We start from the raw sequence: 17,606 nt of genomic DNA, 5'->3' as shown, positions 1-17,606 counted from the left end.
TAAAATTCTCAGTCGACTAAATTTCAATGATCTCACTTTCCAAACATCTTCAATAGATCAAATTTAAAAAAAGACCCTGACCCAAGCACTTATACACGCACACACACACACACACGCACACACACACACACACCTGTTCCTGAGAGAGCACTTGAACCACTCTTCCCCCAAGCAGACGTATTTTAATATTTACACCGTACAATCAGTGCCATAGCAACCAGTGTGTTTACCATGTGGGCAACAGAGAGAATGACACTGTTTCTGGATGTGAGACTGACACCACTGCCTGGGCTAGGCTGTGGTCTGTGAATGTGTGAGTGTGTGTGAGTGTGTGTGAAAGAGAGAGAGAGAGAAAGAGAGAGAGAAAGGGGTCCACCTCAGCCATTTTGTAAAAGGTGACTTTGCGGTTGCCGTCGTTAACTCATCCCTGTGCATGTCTATCTTTGTACACTCCCCAGATCGCAAGTTTAGCCGACACAAGTTCTCTGAGTCGCCCATGAACATTTGTAAAGATATATATAAATATTTAAATTACTTTTCTTGTAGGCTTTCAACTATATATATGTTAAATCCCTACCCTCTAACAATGCTGTGTTCAATAAAGACAGTTGCTACGTGTTCTACTATTTACTCTGGTTTTATGATGTGCTACACGACACACACACACACACACACACACACACACACACACACACACACACACACACACACACACACACCATGTGTTAACATAAGGTGGCAAAAAGAGCAAGCAGAGACTCAAAAGAGGCAGTACAGATCAAAGCTAGCGAGTGTGAATCATCCATATGAGTTCACAGTCTTCAAATTATAAAAAGTCAGAGTTCCTCTCTAATGTTGTGAAAAAAGGCTATACCTGCAGAAAAGTTCAAAAGCCTCCTTTGTGTGCGCCAGCATCTGTGTGTTTTCTTCCAGTTTGAGCGACTTCTGTCAGGTTCTCTGCTTGTGAAAAAAAAAAAAAAGAAAGAATGTAATGATAAAACAGAGAGAGCAGCAGCTGCCTGCTGGCGTCTCCATCCGGGCTCTGTGGGTTCTGTTTACTCTTTATTATTCTAGTCATTTAAAAGGAGGTCACGTTCACTGCATAACACCACAATACATAATCAGACAGGATGCATTTACAGTGATGCCTGCGCCGGTTTGTCAGCCTGAATCAATGCAAGTTGGAGCCCCAGGTGGAGAAGTAATAGCTGCAGAGACGAGGATAGAAAGGGAGGAGGTGACATGGGTGCAGAATGCCAGTGCATTCCCAGTCTATGCTGTTATTGTCTGGGCTGGTTTTTGACAGATGGTGTTATCTCGCAAACACACACACACACACACACGCATGCAGTCAATGTTTTACGACACTGGGACAAAGCTGCACCATTGATAATGCATTTCAAAATGGCAAAAAGAATGCATGATGGCAAAATGGTAAATAACAGGGGTTTAGTTTTCCGTTTCTACAGCAATGCATTATTGCACAAGAGCAACACTGTGCTGAGTACAACCACCATGCAGTGCATACTTTAATACACTCTGAACAATGCTTCCAACCAATGTCATAAAACAACATAAGGGAGCAAAAACTATACTTTACTTTCCAACATAGTGTTTCTTTATCACATGCAGGTTCTTCTACAAGAAGCAGAGGAGAGGAGCGGCCTCTCGTCGTTTTACTCATTGGAACATTCTCATCCAAAATCATCTCTTAAAATCAAAACAAACTTGTCATCTTAATATCCAACACCTATTGCTCCTGACCTCGGTGGTCTGGAAACACTTCATGAGAATTGGCCGAAATGTCTACAGTCTGTAACGACAGGAAGTCCAATACGAGGTGAACTTTTTGGGGGGTCTACGAAAGGAAATGTTGAGTTCAGTTCTAGGCTTTTTGTCTGGCAGTTGCTAGGCTACGTGATATACACGTAGGCAGATCCTATTTTGCTTTTGTTTATAAAAATGACACGCTTTAATCACACTTTAGTCTCGGCTGCTGAGAGGAGAACTTCAATCGGTGGCTGATGTGGAAGATTCAGCCTCATATATAATCAAACTCATGTATCGCTGTGAGTGAAGATGTAACAGAGTGATGTGTGTGAAGCAAAGCAGCTCTCTAAATTGGCTCTTTGATGGTTGCTGCATCTCACTGGAGGGAATCAGCAACAACAAATAAGCGTGAACATACATACTGTGTACACCCACACACACACACACACACACACACACACACACACAAAGGGCTGCACATATGCAAACATATACCACTCAGAGAAAGTAACTTAATCACACTTTTGTTTGTCATTACTGGATGATAAACATGTAATCCCGGTGAAAGACGTCTCTGTTGACCCCGGCATCAGAATAATAAGCAGCTTGATCAAAACGAGCTGGAAAATGAAATCGATGCATCGCCTGTGCTTGAGTTTCTGTAAATTGACAAACGGACACGAATGAATCATGAGTTTGACATCAGCCGCGCATAATGTGACGGGTCGGTCGATGCATTATTCACACATGGGCTATTGATTGGATTACAATGCGGCGCTCTGTTATCACTGCGTTAAGAGTGCAACGTTCTCCTATACAGCCTTCAGTGTGCAATATTTGTGATGGATCTAATTAAATGTGTGCATCATTATAGTGCAGTCCTGATGTTTTTCTTCACGTGGAAGTGCGTTTTAACATCCAGAACACACTAAAGTTAGAAAATGCACATCTTCAACCCAGAGACGCACGCAACGAATTCTGCCATTTGTGTAGAAGTGAACTAAACAGTCTGAGGTCTCAGAGGGACTATAACTCCTGCTCACTGAGCCCCACGGTCACGAATACCAAACTCTGCCAACTTCTAAGCCCCGTCGCTCCAGTCTCTCTCCATGAAGCTGTAACCCTCCTCCTCCCCTGCTTCTCTGCTAAAACCTCTTCCTCCTCTGTCCTGATCCCGTTCAGTCCCAGGAACATTCGAGGCCTTCTTCTGCTCAGCTGCCGTCCCGCCTGTCCCGCCTGTCCCCATCACTCCCACGTCAACCCACACATCCACATGAGCTACTGCAGGACTACTACTACGACTACTACAGCTGCTACAGGAACACCCTATTCTCCCTTTAGTGATTAGCAACCTCTGCTGCTTCCGTCGGTTGGATCCTGAGAAGGAATTGGATGTGGAAGCCACAGTTATATTTAATGCTGATGGAGTTTGGTTGAGGCGTTGGTGTGAATACAAGTCTTATCTCAGGCTTTAAAGACGCAACGCTGCTATTTTGTTGCCGAATGCACAGCTAAGACTTAATCATTTTATCCCCTCTTCCTCTTAAAACACTCAACAGTCTGGCGACGTTGACACACTGATTCAAACCTGTCTATTGTGTTTCCCTCTGTCGTATTGGAGGAAGTCTGTAAATGTCTACTAGCCCTTTTCACAGCAAGCATTTTGATTTGGAGGAAAAGGAAAAGCACAGGTGTTACTAATTACATTAACGATGGTTCTGTTCTATTCAAATAAGCCTGCAAGAGCCAGCACGCACAACAGCAGGACCCTGAAAAGGAAGCAGCCAAATGGAAGTCAGCCATAGTTTATTTTATTATTTACACCTGTGGTCTTCCTGCTGTGACATGTCAAATTGTCTGCTGTGAAAAAATCCAAAACATTTTTTAATTTTTACAAATATTTTCTGCTGAATTTTCTTTGAGTCATCCCATTACCCATTACTCTCAATAAAAGATTTTGGTGAAACTATTCCAAACTATCAAATCAATGCTGAGCTCGGGTCTCCACGTTCTTGGCTTTCATCTCTCTTTTCTTTTCGTGGTGTTCTAGTGCGACCTAGTGGTCACCAGCGAGAACTGCAGCTGCATAACTCCAGCACACAGCGTTACACCGTTTAGACTGGATAGGGTTAGAAATAGGATCCTGATGAACATATAAGAGGAATTAACATCATAAGATGTTAACAAATGTGTAACAAAAGGTGCATTAAGAAATGCAGATTTGCATAAAACCATACCCAACCCACATGAGCTTAAAATACATCACAAACACATAAAAACCTGAACCAAATGCTGCATGTATTACTTCAAACAATAAAAAACGGTCAGAAAATGAAGATATTAAAGGAATTATACTTACAATCTAAATTTCTACAGTCCAATTGCATTGCATTGGCAAAATAAGTGATTTTAATACGGAATAAATCAGACTAAACCCCTCCATTGCTTCCCAGTAGTGACTTAGCAAACTTGAACATAAACTGACCAGCCATTCCAATTTCCTCTGCACTGAAAAGTTGCAGAGTTTTGTCGACCCATTCCATTGTTAAAGGAGTTCATAATAAAAATACACTGCAGTTCTCTTAGCTAAGACAGAAAGGAGCAGGATCATGAAGATGTGCACTAAAAAAATCAATTTATAATTTGTACAAATCTAATTTAGTGTGTCTGTGAGTCATTTTCCCATCACAGATTGCTCTACTGTTTTCCAGCCTTACATTCATTCATGTTACCTTGCACACTCACTTTTTTCCTGGACAGCGAAAGCCTATATTGTGTCGCACTGGGTAAATCGAATGGAATTGCATGAAAGTGAATGTATAGGCATTATGGCATAAAGAGTGTCTTATTGCACTTGACCCTGAGCAACAGCAGAGAACTGAACAGGTGAGATCAAAAATACAACAAACCTCGGAAAAGGGTCGTTGTATTTTTGAAAAGCCAGTCAAAGTGGGGAAAAAAATCAAAATGAATGTGTGTCTTTTGTAGTGATGGGTGCAAACAAAAGGCAGGGAGCAGATAGAGCAGTATTAGTGTGACATGTGTGTGTAATGTATGCTGATACATCGTGTGTCAAAGCCCTGCAGGACAACAACCACAACCACGCCTCCAGACTTCCAGACTGTCAGGACATCTGTCATCGCTGACAGTCATATGCCCTGCCATGTGCGTGTGTGTGTGTGTGTGTGTGTGTGTGTGTGTGTGTGTGTGTGTGTGTGTGTGTGTGTGTGTGTCTTTGTATGAGTGTGTGTGTGTGACAGAGAGACAGAGAGAGAAAAAGGATGGGTGGATCTTTTGGCAGCGGGTCATTCCAGAGAACATGGGAACAGCCGTGCTTCTTAAACATTCATGTCTGGTATCCTCAGTGGCACTTTTTGTTGTCAGAAGGAGCTGAACCACGGCAGCCGTGTCAGATAAAAGAAGTGTACAGACAGTATGAGAGCACAGAAACGTGTATGAGACTCTGTTCAGACTTTCAAAACTTATTTTGCCCCCTGATCTGAAGCTGGCACAGCTCATACTCAAGAACTGCAAAACCAAATATGTAATTCCTGACAGTCATTTTCTGGTCGAGGCCAGTTTGACTCAAGTACGCTGACACACACACAGAAATGTGAATTCCCTCCTTAAGAAGTCTATTCTTTTTACTGTAATTATCATAAATAACATTGACTTTACAGTGCCTTTTCTTTCATTTAAAACTACTTAATTAAAATAAGAGGATTTTACCCTTTTAGTCAACTTTGCTGAAGCCTTTTGAGGAACAATGGGACAAGATGACAATCATTTCACAGAATACTGGCAGTTTTGATGGATGTATGCATGTATGCTCTTGTGACACTAGGGGGAGCAGTTTACACACTCTTGGATAAAGTCTCACAGGGAAGAATTGGGGGACTGGTTGTATGGGAGAACCATAGTTTAATAGGACAGAATGTGTTTGTTTTTTAAGTAAATTTAACTGAGACACTGTGTGCTGTTTATTTCCTGTTGTGTGGGACTGAGGAGAGGGTACAAGTGCAGCAGGTCAAAGGAATTCTTAAGCATTGAAACAAACTGGGGCAGAATTATTTTGGGGGAAAAATAGGTATGACTCAAATATGTCCAGCTTTGTTTTCCTTGTCCCAGGCCGTTATCTCTGTTTCTGTGTAAATACATTGAGTGAGATGGAAAAAATAAATTCAGGTTAAATTCCCTCTACGTGCATACTTGGCCAATAAAGCTGATTCTGATCTTAAAGTATATCTCATGGTACAGAGTGCACACTCTGATAAATGTGTGATAAGTGACGATAACAAAATTGTATTGTCACAAAGATATTGAAAACATCCCTATTTTGCACATTTTTTTCAGCATCTCTGAGAACATATATTTTAAAATAATTTAATACAATTTGTATGATTTATTGGAATAAACAGGTGTTTCAATTATTTAGATTTCCAATATGTTCATAAATATCATAGCATATTAATATTGCCTTAATACAATAATCTGTCTATAAATCGCCCACAATATGATGCAATGTGATGTGATGAACCCTCACATTTAACCAAGCATTGGGTAATGGGTTGTGGTTGTTCCTCCATATAGCACAGCTGGCCTGTATAACATAAACAGTGTACAATATTTGTGTCAACAGAGCAGTGTTGGTTGGTATACTGTGATCACACTCACATAAGTCCATGTATACTGGAATCCCACCATTCTGTAATATTACTCCAACTGTTTTGGTTAATAATTCCTAACTTGGCACCCTTAAACAAAGTCCTGCTGTAATGTAGTGGGTAGTGTCATGCAAGTGAACAATCTAAGCGCATTCCTTATCATAACAATGCAAGCAAATACACACACAGATGACAAATCAAAAGGAAAAACATAAATAGATGAGCAGAAAAAAAAAAAAAGCACAGAGTTCCACAGAAGGCACAAGGGAGTCACTGAACGCTGTTCATCCCTCCGGTAAAAATAAACAGAATTAAATCTATGCCGAGGAGGATTGAAGCTGTTTTCTGAAGGCTTGTGCATGGTGGCCCAATGCTTTTATTATTGGTTTGGTTCATGGGTAATATTATATATAGCCTGTTTATATTATACAACATTGTCAGGAATATGTTTCCATTGTTGTCTCTGGTGTTTGCAGAGTCCACCAGCCTTTATCAATGTCTGACATTAAGAAGTAATAGAAGATATAGAGAGATATCACTGATATATGTGTTTGCTTTAATGGGTCACCTGTGTAGAAATAATTGTGATGTCCACTGTAGCAACTGTAATGACTATACCTTCAATCATTTCTCTCTTCTACCAGTCTTTGCTTCCCCTTGTTCAGAAAACAAAAATCGGACATTGTGAGAAGAATTTGCCAAACCTTTTGGAACCACAGTGAACTTAAGTCACCCTTCTCTGAATGTTTTTGCCATAGTGTACAACGGCCTCCACGAGAGGGTTTAGCTAACTGGTTGTGCTTTTATTTTGGAAATTTCCGAGACACACGCTACATAAAACATGTGTTCTTTGTATCTATTTGCTGCTGTCAGCCCGCCCTATAGCTCTTCTTAACAGTAGTGGAGTCTTCACAGGGGTTCCCCATTCACAAAGACTGACTGACTTTACAGAGGGCGGGGGGAGGAAGAGAGGAAGGGAGAGCGAGAGGGAGAGAGAGAGAGAGAGGGAGAGAGAGGGAGAGTTGAGACATCCCTTCCTCACTTGGCTGCATTCGGTTTACCGACACCGGAGAAGCGACCATGCTGTGGAAACTAGTTGAGAATGTCAAGTATGAAGATATTTATGAGGTAACGTTGCCGTCCATGTGTTTGTGGTCTTCGGGACTTATTAGAGATGCCGCTTTTGGGGAGTAATGAAGTGTTGAGTTAAGTGGTGTTCTGCAGGAGGCTCTCGGCCTGTTATTCTGTGATGTGGTGACTGAATATGAATTGGAGGACATTTCACTGCACATCACCAGATATTTCACTCGTTTACGCTCGAATGTTTCAAAGTGTTTATAATATATTTATGTTGTGTTTTCGGCTGTAGGTCGGGTCCACTCGCGTTTTAGATCATACGGTAAAACGGGGAGGATGAAATGACAGTGGATATAGACGATTTTTTATTTCACCTTTTCCAGAATGTACACATATGGGATATATCTTGAATATGGCATTGCGTCTTTTGTGCAAATTTATGTTCAAAAGTAACATCAAACTTTAATTAAAATATATATATATATATTAGCTCCATACATATCTCTATAATTATATTTAGAAAAAGACGAAATTGCAAATTATGAATCCAAAAATAGTCGAATTACAAATGAATATTTGAAAATACAGCAAAAGAAGAAGAAAATAAGTGAGAACCGCTGGGTCAGAGGAGGAGGGTGATGATGTGTCGGAAGTATGTAAATCTTTTGGCTTTCATCCCAGAACAATCATTTTTACAAAAACGAGCGAGGGGAGAAATACCGCCGCGCGCGGGGGTGAAACAGTGCTCCGGCTCGCGCTGAATGGGGGCTCGAGCACAAAGCCAATGAAGAAAGGGCAGCTCGCGAGGCCCCTCGGCTCAGCCCGGTGGGAAACCCTCGTCTCGTGCCGCACATGGCTTTTCTCCCACGGCGCGAGGGAGGGGGAGGCAATAATGTTGTTAAACAAGTCATCCAAGGGAGGTGAAGAGGGACCGCTATAGTCTACGATATAAAGTTGAATCGCTTCTTTTGACTCGTGACACCGTTCACGCGAGCCCCCTTTGCTCCCCGCGGTGTCTCGGGTGGGTTTTTCAGCAGGCCAATAAAAGGCAGCTGCAACACTTCATGAGCCACCATTTAGTCAGTGTGTAATCGTCAGTGTGCGAGTGTTATTGCAAGGCTGAAGTTTAGCTTAAATATATTTTGGTGACACCGTAATAGGATGTGTTCAATGTTGGTGTCCGTGCGTAAAAGTAAACTGCGTTTGACTTTGGTGGAAGCCTTCTCCACATCGTCTTGCATTGGCACGAGGCTGCGTGTGCCCTTGACCCTGGTGGGAAAAGAGTCACCCGGTGAGCTTTACAGGACCCCCTGTTCATATTGTTATCCACCACATTGACTTATGTTGGTTTTTAAAGTATGCTTGCGCAGAAACGGTTTGCGCAAAAGTGTCTCCAAGAATGAGTGTCTTCCTTGCGTCAGATTTTGCCTAGATAAAAAGAGCCCCAAAGTGCGCTTTTTTTTGGTGATGGGGAATTCCTCACTGGTCTGGTCAACTTGTTCTCTTTCTCCTACGAGAGAGAGAGAGAGAGCGAGAGAGAGAGAGAGAGTCCTCTCTCTATCTCCTGCTGTTCGCGCGTCGTTTCGGCTCTCCACGGAATTTCAACGTCACTCACGGTTGCGCGAGAGGCTTCACGCTCCATGTGCCGCCAGTCCCCTGCCTGGCGCACATTAATATTCCTGTAAGTCTCAGTCATGAATAACAATTACACCGTATACCGGGGGTAGAGGCGGGCGCGCTCGGTGCTCACACTCAGAGCGGCTGCAGCTCCGGGCGGAAGAAGGTTCATCATGGAGCTGTAGACCAGGCCGCGCCTGCAGATACGAACGCGCTGCTTTTACCTGGAATTAGTTTTGTCTATCTCGGGCCAACACTATCTTTACCATACTGCTGATACCAACAGAGGGTTTACAAATGTTAGTTCACTCCTACTCCACTGCGGTGAGTTTCCTTTCCTCACAATGTATATCAGAATTCGTTTGCGCAAATGGTGAAGCCGTAGACAGTGCTAGGAGGTTTTCGTTCTGGGTCATTTTAAATCAGGCTATAACCTTTTTTTTTCTTCCAGGCTCCTCTAAGGCATTGGATCTCCTGAACAAAAAAAAAAGCAGTTAGGCTACTTTGGCTACATCACCAGGGGCAATATAGGCTACACTAGTAAATGCACCGTGGTCCTATACAGGCCTCCGTGTGTTTTTATTTCGTTAAAATGTGATTCCAATTGCAAGGAGTTGATTTGTTCTATTCTTCTCTGCACCCTCTTCAAGGACCGGCATGACGGTGTCTCGAGCCACAGCTCGCGCTTGTCCCAGCTGGGCTCGGTATCGCATGCGGGACCCTACTCCAGCGCGCCGCCGCTGTCTCATGCGCCATCCTCGGACTTCCAGCCTCCGTACTTTCCGCCACCGTACCAGCCGCTCGCTCACTACCAGAGCCAGGACCCGTACTCCCACGTCAGCGATCCGTACTCCCTAAACTCTCTGCACCAGAGCCAGCAGAGCGCATGGGGGGCGCGGCAGCGGCAGGACGCCGGGGAGCGGATGGACAGCTCGGCTCTGCTGGCCCAACCGCGTGTCTCGCTGCCTCAGCTGTCCGGGCTGGACCCACGGCGGGACTACGGTGTGCGGCGGCCAGACGTGCTGCTGCACTCCGCTCACCCGGGACTGGAGTCCGGTATGGGCGACGGACTGCTGGGGCTGCACGGTATGGAGGATATTCAGGTGAGTCAAAGATCACAGCTGAGATTTAAGTGAGCTAAAGTGCATGTAGCACATTTTCCAGCTCCAGTTATGTTCTTTTTAAAATGTATTTATTTTAAATAATGATATTGAGATCACTTTATCCGAGAGAGGTAAACTGCAAGTCTGTTGGACAAAATGTGGGAATATGGCACTGCGATGCTATTCAAATGTATTGTGTTTAATCTTAATAGCATATATAAAAAGCGATTAATTCATTGTAATTGTAAAAGTAACAATTTACAGTAAAGCACTTTTATGTTTGACTAAAACGAACATGCTTACTCCAGGTATATAAAACATTTAGCATGTAAGTTATGAAAAACCACAACGAAATAAAAATAAAAGGATAAATGACAAAAATGACAAATAGAATGAGAAAAATTGGGGTGTAAGAAACGGATTGGTAATATCTGACAGTAGTCTTCTTCATTGTCTCCTTGCCTTTTAGAGTTAAGGTCAGTGAACTCAGAGCAGCTCCCTCAGGGCTGGACTCTCACAGCAGCTGTAGCCTGAACACAAATGGCCCAAAGCTAAACAAACTGTCTTCAGAGAGCTCAGACATCTTCTTTGATGAGAGGATGCTGATATGTGGAATAATTCACTTATCCATAATTGCTGCATGGAGCTCAAATGTTGCTTCTAAGAATTCAAGTTCACCTCCCTTCACTGGCATAATATTTAATACACATTTAAAACAGCAAATCCTGGAGAAGATGTTGCAATATTTGATCAACGTTGATATGTAGAATAAAATATCCTTTGTGTATTTGTACCTTTCTAAAACAATGTATTTTATGAATAATTCTGATTTTCTCTATTTATTATTATTATTTTTTAAATTAGTATTACTACTATTATTATTATTATTATTATTATTATTATTATTATTATTATTATCATTATTATCATACACATGCTAATTTAATTGTTGTGATTGAATTCATAGAATTAGAAGTCTGTCATTTTTGTTTTGTTTTGTTTTTTGCTGCCATACAAAAACGACCTGGTGAAATAGACTTTATAGTCAGCTGTGTGGGATTTCATCTTCCTCTCGTTTCCCCCTCAGGGGACAACCATCACGAATTGTTAGCCATTTAACCTCCACATTAGATTCTCATTTCTGGCTTTCCTTATTTGTGTCATGCATTTATTAACCCCATTTAAATTCTTTCTCTGTTTTTTACGAGCGTGCACAACAGCAGGGTCTATTCAATGAGGCATTTATTGAGATTGATGAATGGGGCTTTGCATTTGTGAGAGTAGCTTCTTCTAGCCTATATGAGTCACAACTCAGACCTGAAATGAATCCTGCGGGATTTTGTAAAGAAAATTAAATAAAGTTTCACATGCTATTTATGGGTTATTATTACTGTGTGGATCTGCTTGTTTAAAGCAGACTATAATGATTTGTATTATTTATCTTGCTTTTGACAGACAATTGATGACACCAACGGAACGAACATCCTGGATCAATCAGTAATTAAGAAAGGTAACACATCTCACACACACACACACACGTCTGTCTGTCTTCTCAGTGGCACTGCCCTCATATCTTGTTTCTTTACTCCTTGTCATATAATGTCTTTTTATAAATTATGATATGATTATATTATTATTCATGTGTAAAAAAAAAAAGAAAGGCACGACTTGGATCTAAACTGGACCCTATACGCGACACATCTCCATGGTTTGGTTCTGTTAAAGGTCGCTCCCCTGTCCACGCAGGCGCACATTGTTTTTGTCCGGGATGAGGAGTTCGAGGCCGGGTTAACGATCCCGGTGTATTGACTACAGCAGGCAGTGTGTCGCTGACAGGCTGCCATGCTGCCGCCCTGATGATGTGCGGTGATTTAGTTACGGGATGTTGAGTGACTGAGCTCCCCGCGGGGCATTTAAGCCGCTGATGTAATAAATGGCACCGCTCACGGAGATCTCGTGAGCTCGTTTAGAGCTAATCTGCGGTATTATCCCCCGTGGAGCCATCAAAAAAAACCTCGCACTGGCCCCTACGCATGCATGCACGGGACTGGCTGGCTTTTTTCTTTTCTTTCCTTTTTTTTCTCCTTACGCCATTAGCGCGAGCATTAACACGCAGGAAGAAGCAGCATCCAGTGCTGCTGGTGGGAGTTAAACCGGCCGTGGAGAAAAGACGGGGAGGTGGTTAATGCGATTGCGAGAGCGCGAGCCAATCAACAATCGATAATATTGTAATGAGAATGTCGCGCGACATTAAATTAACAGCAAATGCCCGGCGCGTGGGCGCTTCATTAGGCCAGGGTCGCCCTCAGAGCGCGCGTGGTGTTATACGTTGAAGTAAAGTTTGACAGAAGATATTTAAAACTTAAGTGGATGCAGTCACTTGTAATTATATAAATATATATAATAAAACAAAGTGTGTTATGTAAGAGAAGCACTCACATCGCATCTCTGACCTTCCCTCTTTCAGTTCCCATGCCACACAAGAACATGCATGGCTCTCTGATGCTCGGCAAGGACGGGCTGATGGGCGGAATCACCGTGAACATAAACGAGGTGTTCTGCTCGGTACCGGGCCGCCTGTCGCTGCTCAGCTCCACCTCCAAGTACAAAGTGACCGTAGGGGAGGTGCAGAGGAGGCTGTCCCCGCCCGAGTGCCTCAACGCCTCCTTGTTGGGGGGCGTGTTGAGAAGGTAGGACTTCCGCCTCGGAGCATGCTGACGCAGGAATAACTCTCTGGATGTATGAAAAAGCTTGTGGCCCTGGGATCTATTAATTAAATCCTGAGCTGTGTGAAAAAGGCCCTTTGTATCTGTGCCATTTACCTAGATTATACTTAACATTACAATCTCTGGAGACAAACTGGAGCACAGGTTGACGCCTGAAGTTCAAACTCTGAAGCGAATGTTGGCAAGTTATTATTAATATAACGCTCTGTGAGAGGATTTTTGTAGTATAATGTATTTTTTTAAATTCTAAATATACATTCCTACTTTTTTAATATGCAATGTACATTAATTAGTTTTCTTTTTTCGACAGAGCAAAGTCCAAAAACGGTGGAAAATGTCTGAGAGAAAAGCTGGAGAAGATTGGACTCAATTTACCTGCTGGAAGACGCAAAGCTGCCAATGTCACATTACTAACATCTCTTGTAGAAGGTGATTGATGTGCTGCTTTTTTATTTTTAACTCCATAAATACAGAAACTGCAGAAATATACTCTTTACCCGGATATAGACTAATTGGGCAAGTTGTGGCTCTAAAAAACAAAAATGTTCTCTGCTCAATATGACAATGATTTCAGCATCACCAACAATAAGCAGCTATACTACAAAGGTCACGACCAACAAATGACAATGACCCTGTATTCATAAAGTGACTGCTATGATATATCAGGAAAATAAATACTCTATGTTGAAGAGTGGAGAGAGGAGGACTGGGGTTATTAGATTTAATTAAATGGTTAATTAATTGATTAAAGACTGCAGGTTGGGCCCAGCCGGTTGCATGGCAGCAATTTGGCTATTTTCAATGTAGGTCTTGTTTCTCACACATGTAGCCCAGTATAATATTCCTCATAATCTGGTCATTTCAATTAAGACAACCAGGTAATATATATAGGGAGACTTATTTCTTTCTAAATTTTAAAATGTATAGTTCAATTATTGGTATTCACACCCAGGATTTGCTCATCCACCAGAAAGTCATGAAGCTAAAACAAGCATGCTAACTTATCATACATTTACATTTTGGGATTTGTTTTTTATACATCTAAATTTGGATGTTGTAATTTTAAAAAAAAATAGTAATGACGAACACTAGCTAATAAGCACCTGTCTTTAATTTTCACAATTAAAAACGGGGATAAATGTGCCACTTTCTTTTTTTTTTTGCGTTGAGAGGACGACAGCGGAGGGAAAATAGTGCGTAAAGGGTTAACGCTTCCGTTGGAACAGCGAATTTGCATATAAAGAAAAAAAGAGAGAAAGAAACACATGTAAGGTTTTTATAAAGCGGGGTTATTATTTGTCTTCACCACATTTCCATCGACTTTAACCGCTCCTGTGCCGTCCCCCAGGTGAAGCGGTCCACCTGGCCCGGGATTTCGGTTATATCTGCGAGACGGAGTTCCCCACCAAAGCCGTGAGCGAGTACCTCAACCGGCAGCACGCGGACCCCAACGAGATGCACACGCGGAAAAACATGCTGCTGGCGACGAAGTGAGTTTGATGGACCGTTTGATTGGATTCTGCCCCCTTATAATCTTTATAGGATGCTGTCTGTCATAGAATATATAATACACGTCTGCAGAGAGATACCGGTGGTAATGACATTATACCCCACGAGTAGCTCTAGTTTAATCATTGAAATGAGCAATATAGAGATTTAGACAGGTTCAACCAGAGCTCATGGAGAATAAAAAGTCAGAGCCCTGATACAATATACCTTATGTCTGTCTGCACAGACGAGCAAAGTGCTTGGTAACAACAAAAACATCCAGTCCAGCTCAAGATATTTCCACTTCAGACTGTCCTAATGCAGCAGATGTTCTCCTATTTAAATGTCCCAAAGATGCACATCAGTCATACATTCATGGCTCAGTATCTCCCTGTTGAGACGAGGTTTACTGTTCCAGGGTGCCATGTGGAAACATTTTGTCGCTGTTGAATTGAATTACATAACTGCCACACACACACACACACAGCGTGAAACACAGGACATTCGTCTTCTGTAAGTAGTTACATTTCTGATAAATGAAATTATTGTGAAATTAAATCCTCCCATTTTCCCGGGGCTTCTGTGGCTCCTCTTTAAGACCCCTGAGGGGGGCAAACCTCTCCTATATCCTCTGCTCTGTCTCTGGCACACACAGTCCATTTTACCACAGTGAACATGGCATTGACATTTAAAAAGGGAGAGTGAGATTTTCTTAACGAAACACATCTGACTCGATATGGATCTAACCTGTAATGAAAATGGCTGATTGGAAAATTGGCCCACTAAAAAATGAGGGCAGTTAAATTCAATTCAACCGTTTAAGAAATGAGCAGGAATCCACATTAAAAGTCAAGAATCGTATATAGTGACTAAACAAAAGTGGCATTCATTTCCACCACCTGAATAACCTTTAGCTCAAGAATACATGACCCTTATTTGAAGCTGGACACTTTAATGTGGCCTGTATCAGCTCACAGACATTATACCAGCTCTGAGGTTGCTAGTGTATGCTTGACCTCTGCTTCTGCTCTTAGAAGCGATCCATTTTACCGGTTCTCCTCGTAAAGTTACTTATATTAATCCATTTTTATGGCCGTTAAACTGTGGAATTGAATCCAGGATCTTCTGATTACTTTTTAGCAAGCGAGCAACATAGATTTCCTTGAAAGGAACCAAGGCAAGGAGAGGTGATGTGGATTTATAAATGTGGATTAAATCACAGAATTACTTTGGACTATTTTTACTAAGACCAAAAAAAAAAAAAGAAGCCATTTGCCAATTAATGTGCGGTCCTGTTCCACGTCCATTTATTCCCCTGAATGAGTTTTCTAGATGAAAAGGTTGCAAGCAGAGCTGCAAACTATCTAACAAAGATCCCTTCAGGAAGCTTGTATTTTTAGCTTGCATAAACAGTGCTGTCTGCTGGCCTGCACTGCATAAACCATCTGCCTGTGTGTGTGTGTGTGTGTGTGTGTGTGTGTGTGTGTGTGTGTGTGTGTGTGTCTGTGTGCATCCCAATGTACTCAGTATGTACGGTGTGTTCGGTGGTGGATGTTTGATGCTCAGATTCAAACCTGTTCCAATACTGTGTGTCGGTGCTGCCTCTTAGAAATTCATTATTTAGCAGTGAAGTGTTTCAAGTCGTCAGAAAACAACAGCGAGAGCCTTGAGTGTAGCCCGCGGTGGCGGCTTCTCCTCTCTACTCCCCTAACCCCAGCTGGGCTCGGCCTGCACAGCCTGTCACTCATTTGCTGGAGCTCTGCCCTTAGGCCGCGCACAGGGTGCATGTGTGTGTGTGTGTGCATGTGGGCGTGCAAGTACAAATTTGAGAGAGAGGTCTCTTGAATATCTAATGTGGGGCCTAAAACCAGAGCAGGATTTGCTGAAATTTAACAAGGAGAACAAGGTGAAGACGTGGTTTCATTTTACCGTTTCATTTTTCCCATGAAGATCCACTCGACGACCTCTCGTCTCAAATTACACATATTAGCAGTTAGAGATCGGCTCTTAAGGTGGAGACCTCAAACCACACAACATTCCTGCTCTAAAATTAGTTCAGTTTTACTTCAGTTTCCAGAAATCACCGGCTAGTGTTTTCGTTATGTGCTAATGATTGGCTCTTAGTATTTCTGGGAGCATTTAAAGTGTTGTGGTAAGGTATTGTTTGTCATTCTTGGAGGAATGTGTCCAACATGAATGGTATGATGTTATATTGAGTCAGTGTTTAAGGTTGAGAGGGTGTCCAGTGGAGTCAGGAGCAGAAACACTTGTCCAAAGCATCAACAATAAAACATGTGTCATGTCAGGCCTTCAGAATAAAAGATAGAGCTTTGAATTAGATTTTCATACAAAAAAAGGTATAACCTTCCTGCAGAAGACATGTTTTAGGGAAGTAAAAACTGTGCTTTTAATGAGAAAACTCCTGCTCTCTCGGTGCTGCCACTGTCCAGGTATATCAGCATACAGCAGCAGCTGATTTCACAATTATTTCATAGCTTGCACATGCTGAATACTGTTTTGCTGACTGGGTCCCTATTGATAGTGATTTTAGTACTAAGTGAATATTGGTTATTTATTGAACACTGATACTCTGCAATCACAAATGCTTTTTTTTTTTAAGCTATAAGTTATACAGTTATTAGTTTTCTGGGAATTTGCTGATGACATTTCAAATCAGTAGAAAAGATGTTTAGAATGTTTGGAAACCACTAAAATGACAGATATCGAATGACATCGAATGTCGACCATCAGCAGTGGCATTACTGTTTTGGGGAAACCCGTAAGACGAGGCAGAGTTCCCTCCTGACGTCTTGTGTCTTCTCTCCCCCCGCAGACAGCTGTGTAAGGAGTTCACAGACATGCTGGCCCAGGATAGGACTCCCCTGGGCAACTCCAGGCCCAGCCCCATCCTGGAGCCCGGCATCCAGAGCTGCCTCTCCCACTTCTCCTTCATCACGCACGGCTTCGGCTCGCCCGCCATCTGCGCCGCGCTCACCACCCTCCAGAACTACCTCACCGAGGCCCTCAAAGGACTCGACAAGATGTTTCTCAACAACCCCCCCAACAACCGGCACGGGGACGGCGGCAACAAGGCCGACAAAGACGAGAAGCAGCGGAAATGAAGCTGGGAGGGTCGACGACGGAGAGCCAAACGGGAGGCA

The 17,606-nt window shown here is 42.5% G+C and overlaps 1 protein-coding gene across 1 annotated transcript; it reads left to right on the top strand.

Moving 5' to 3' along the window:
• Window positions 1–7,489: 7,489 nt before the first annotated feature.
• Window positions 7,490–17,567, top strand: tfap2b (transcription factor AP-2 beta; the record flags this gene model as incomplete). Its single annotated transcript, XM_079179761.1, has 7 exons — window positions 7,490–7,562; window positions 9,779–10,231; window positions 11,687–11,741; window positions 12,699–12,921; window positions 13,268–13,386; window positions 14,306–14,447; window positions 17,279–17,567. Exons 1-7 carry the CDS (start codon window positions 7,515–7,517, stop codon window positions 17,565–17,567), a joined length of 1,329 nt encoding a protein of 442 aa, XP_079035887.1. The 5' UTR covers window positions 7,490–7,514.
• Window positions 17,568–17,606: the final 39 nt, after the last annotated feature.

The sequence above is a fragment of the Pholis gunnellus genome, assembly GCF_910591455.1.
Source record: "Pholis gunnellus genome assembly, chromosome: 19".
In the NCBI taxonomy this organism is placed as follows: domain Eukaryota; kingdom Metazoa; phylum Chordata; class Actinopteri; order Perciformes; family Pholidae; genus Pholis; species Pholis gunnellus.
The sequence above is the reverse complement of the archived record's forward strand: the minus strand, read 5'-3'. Positions and strand labels throughout refer to the sequence as shown.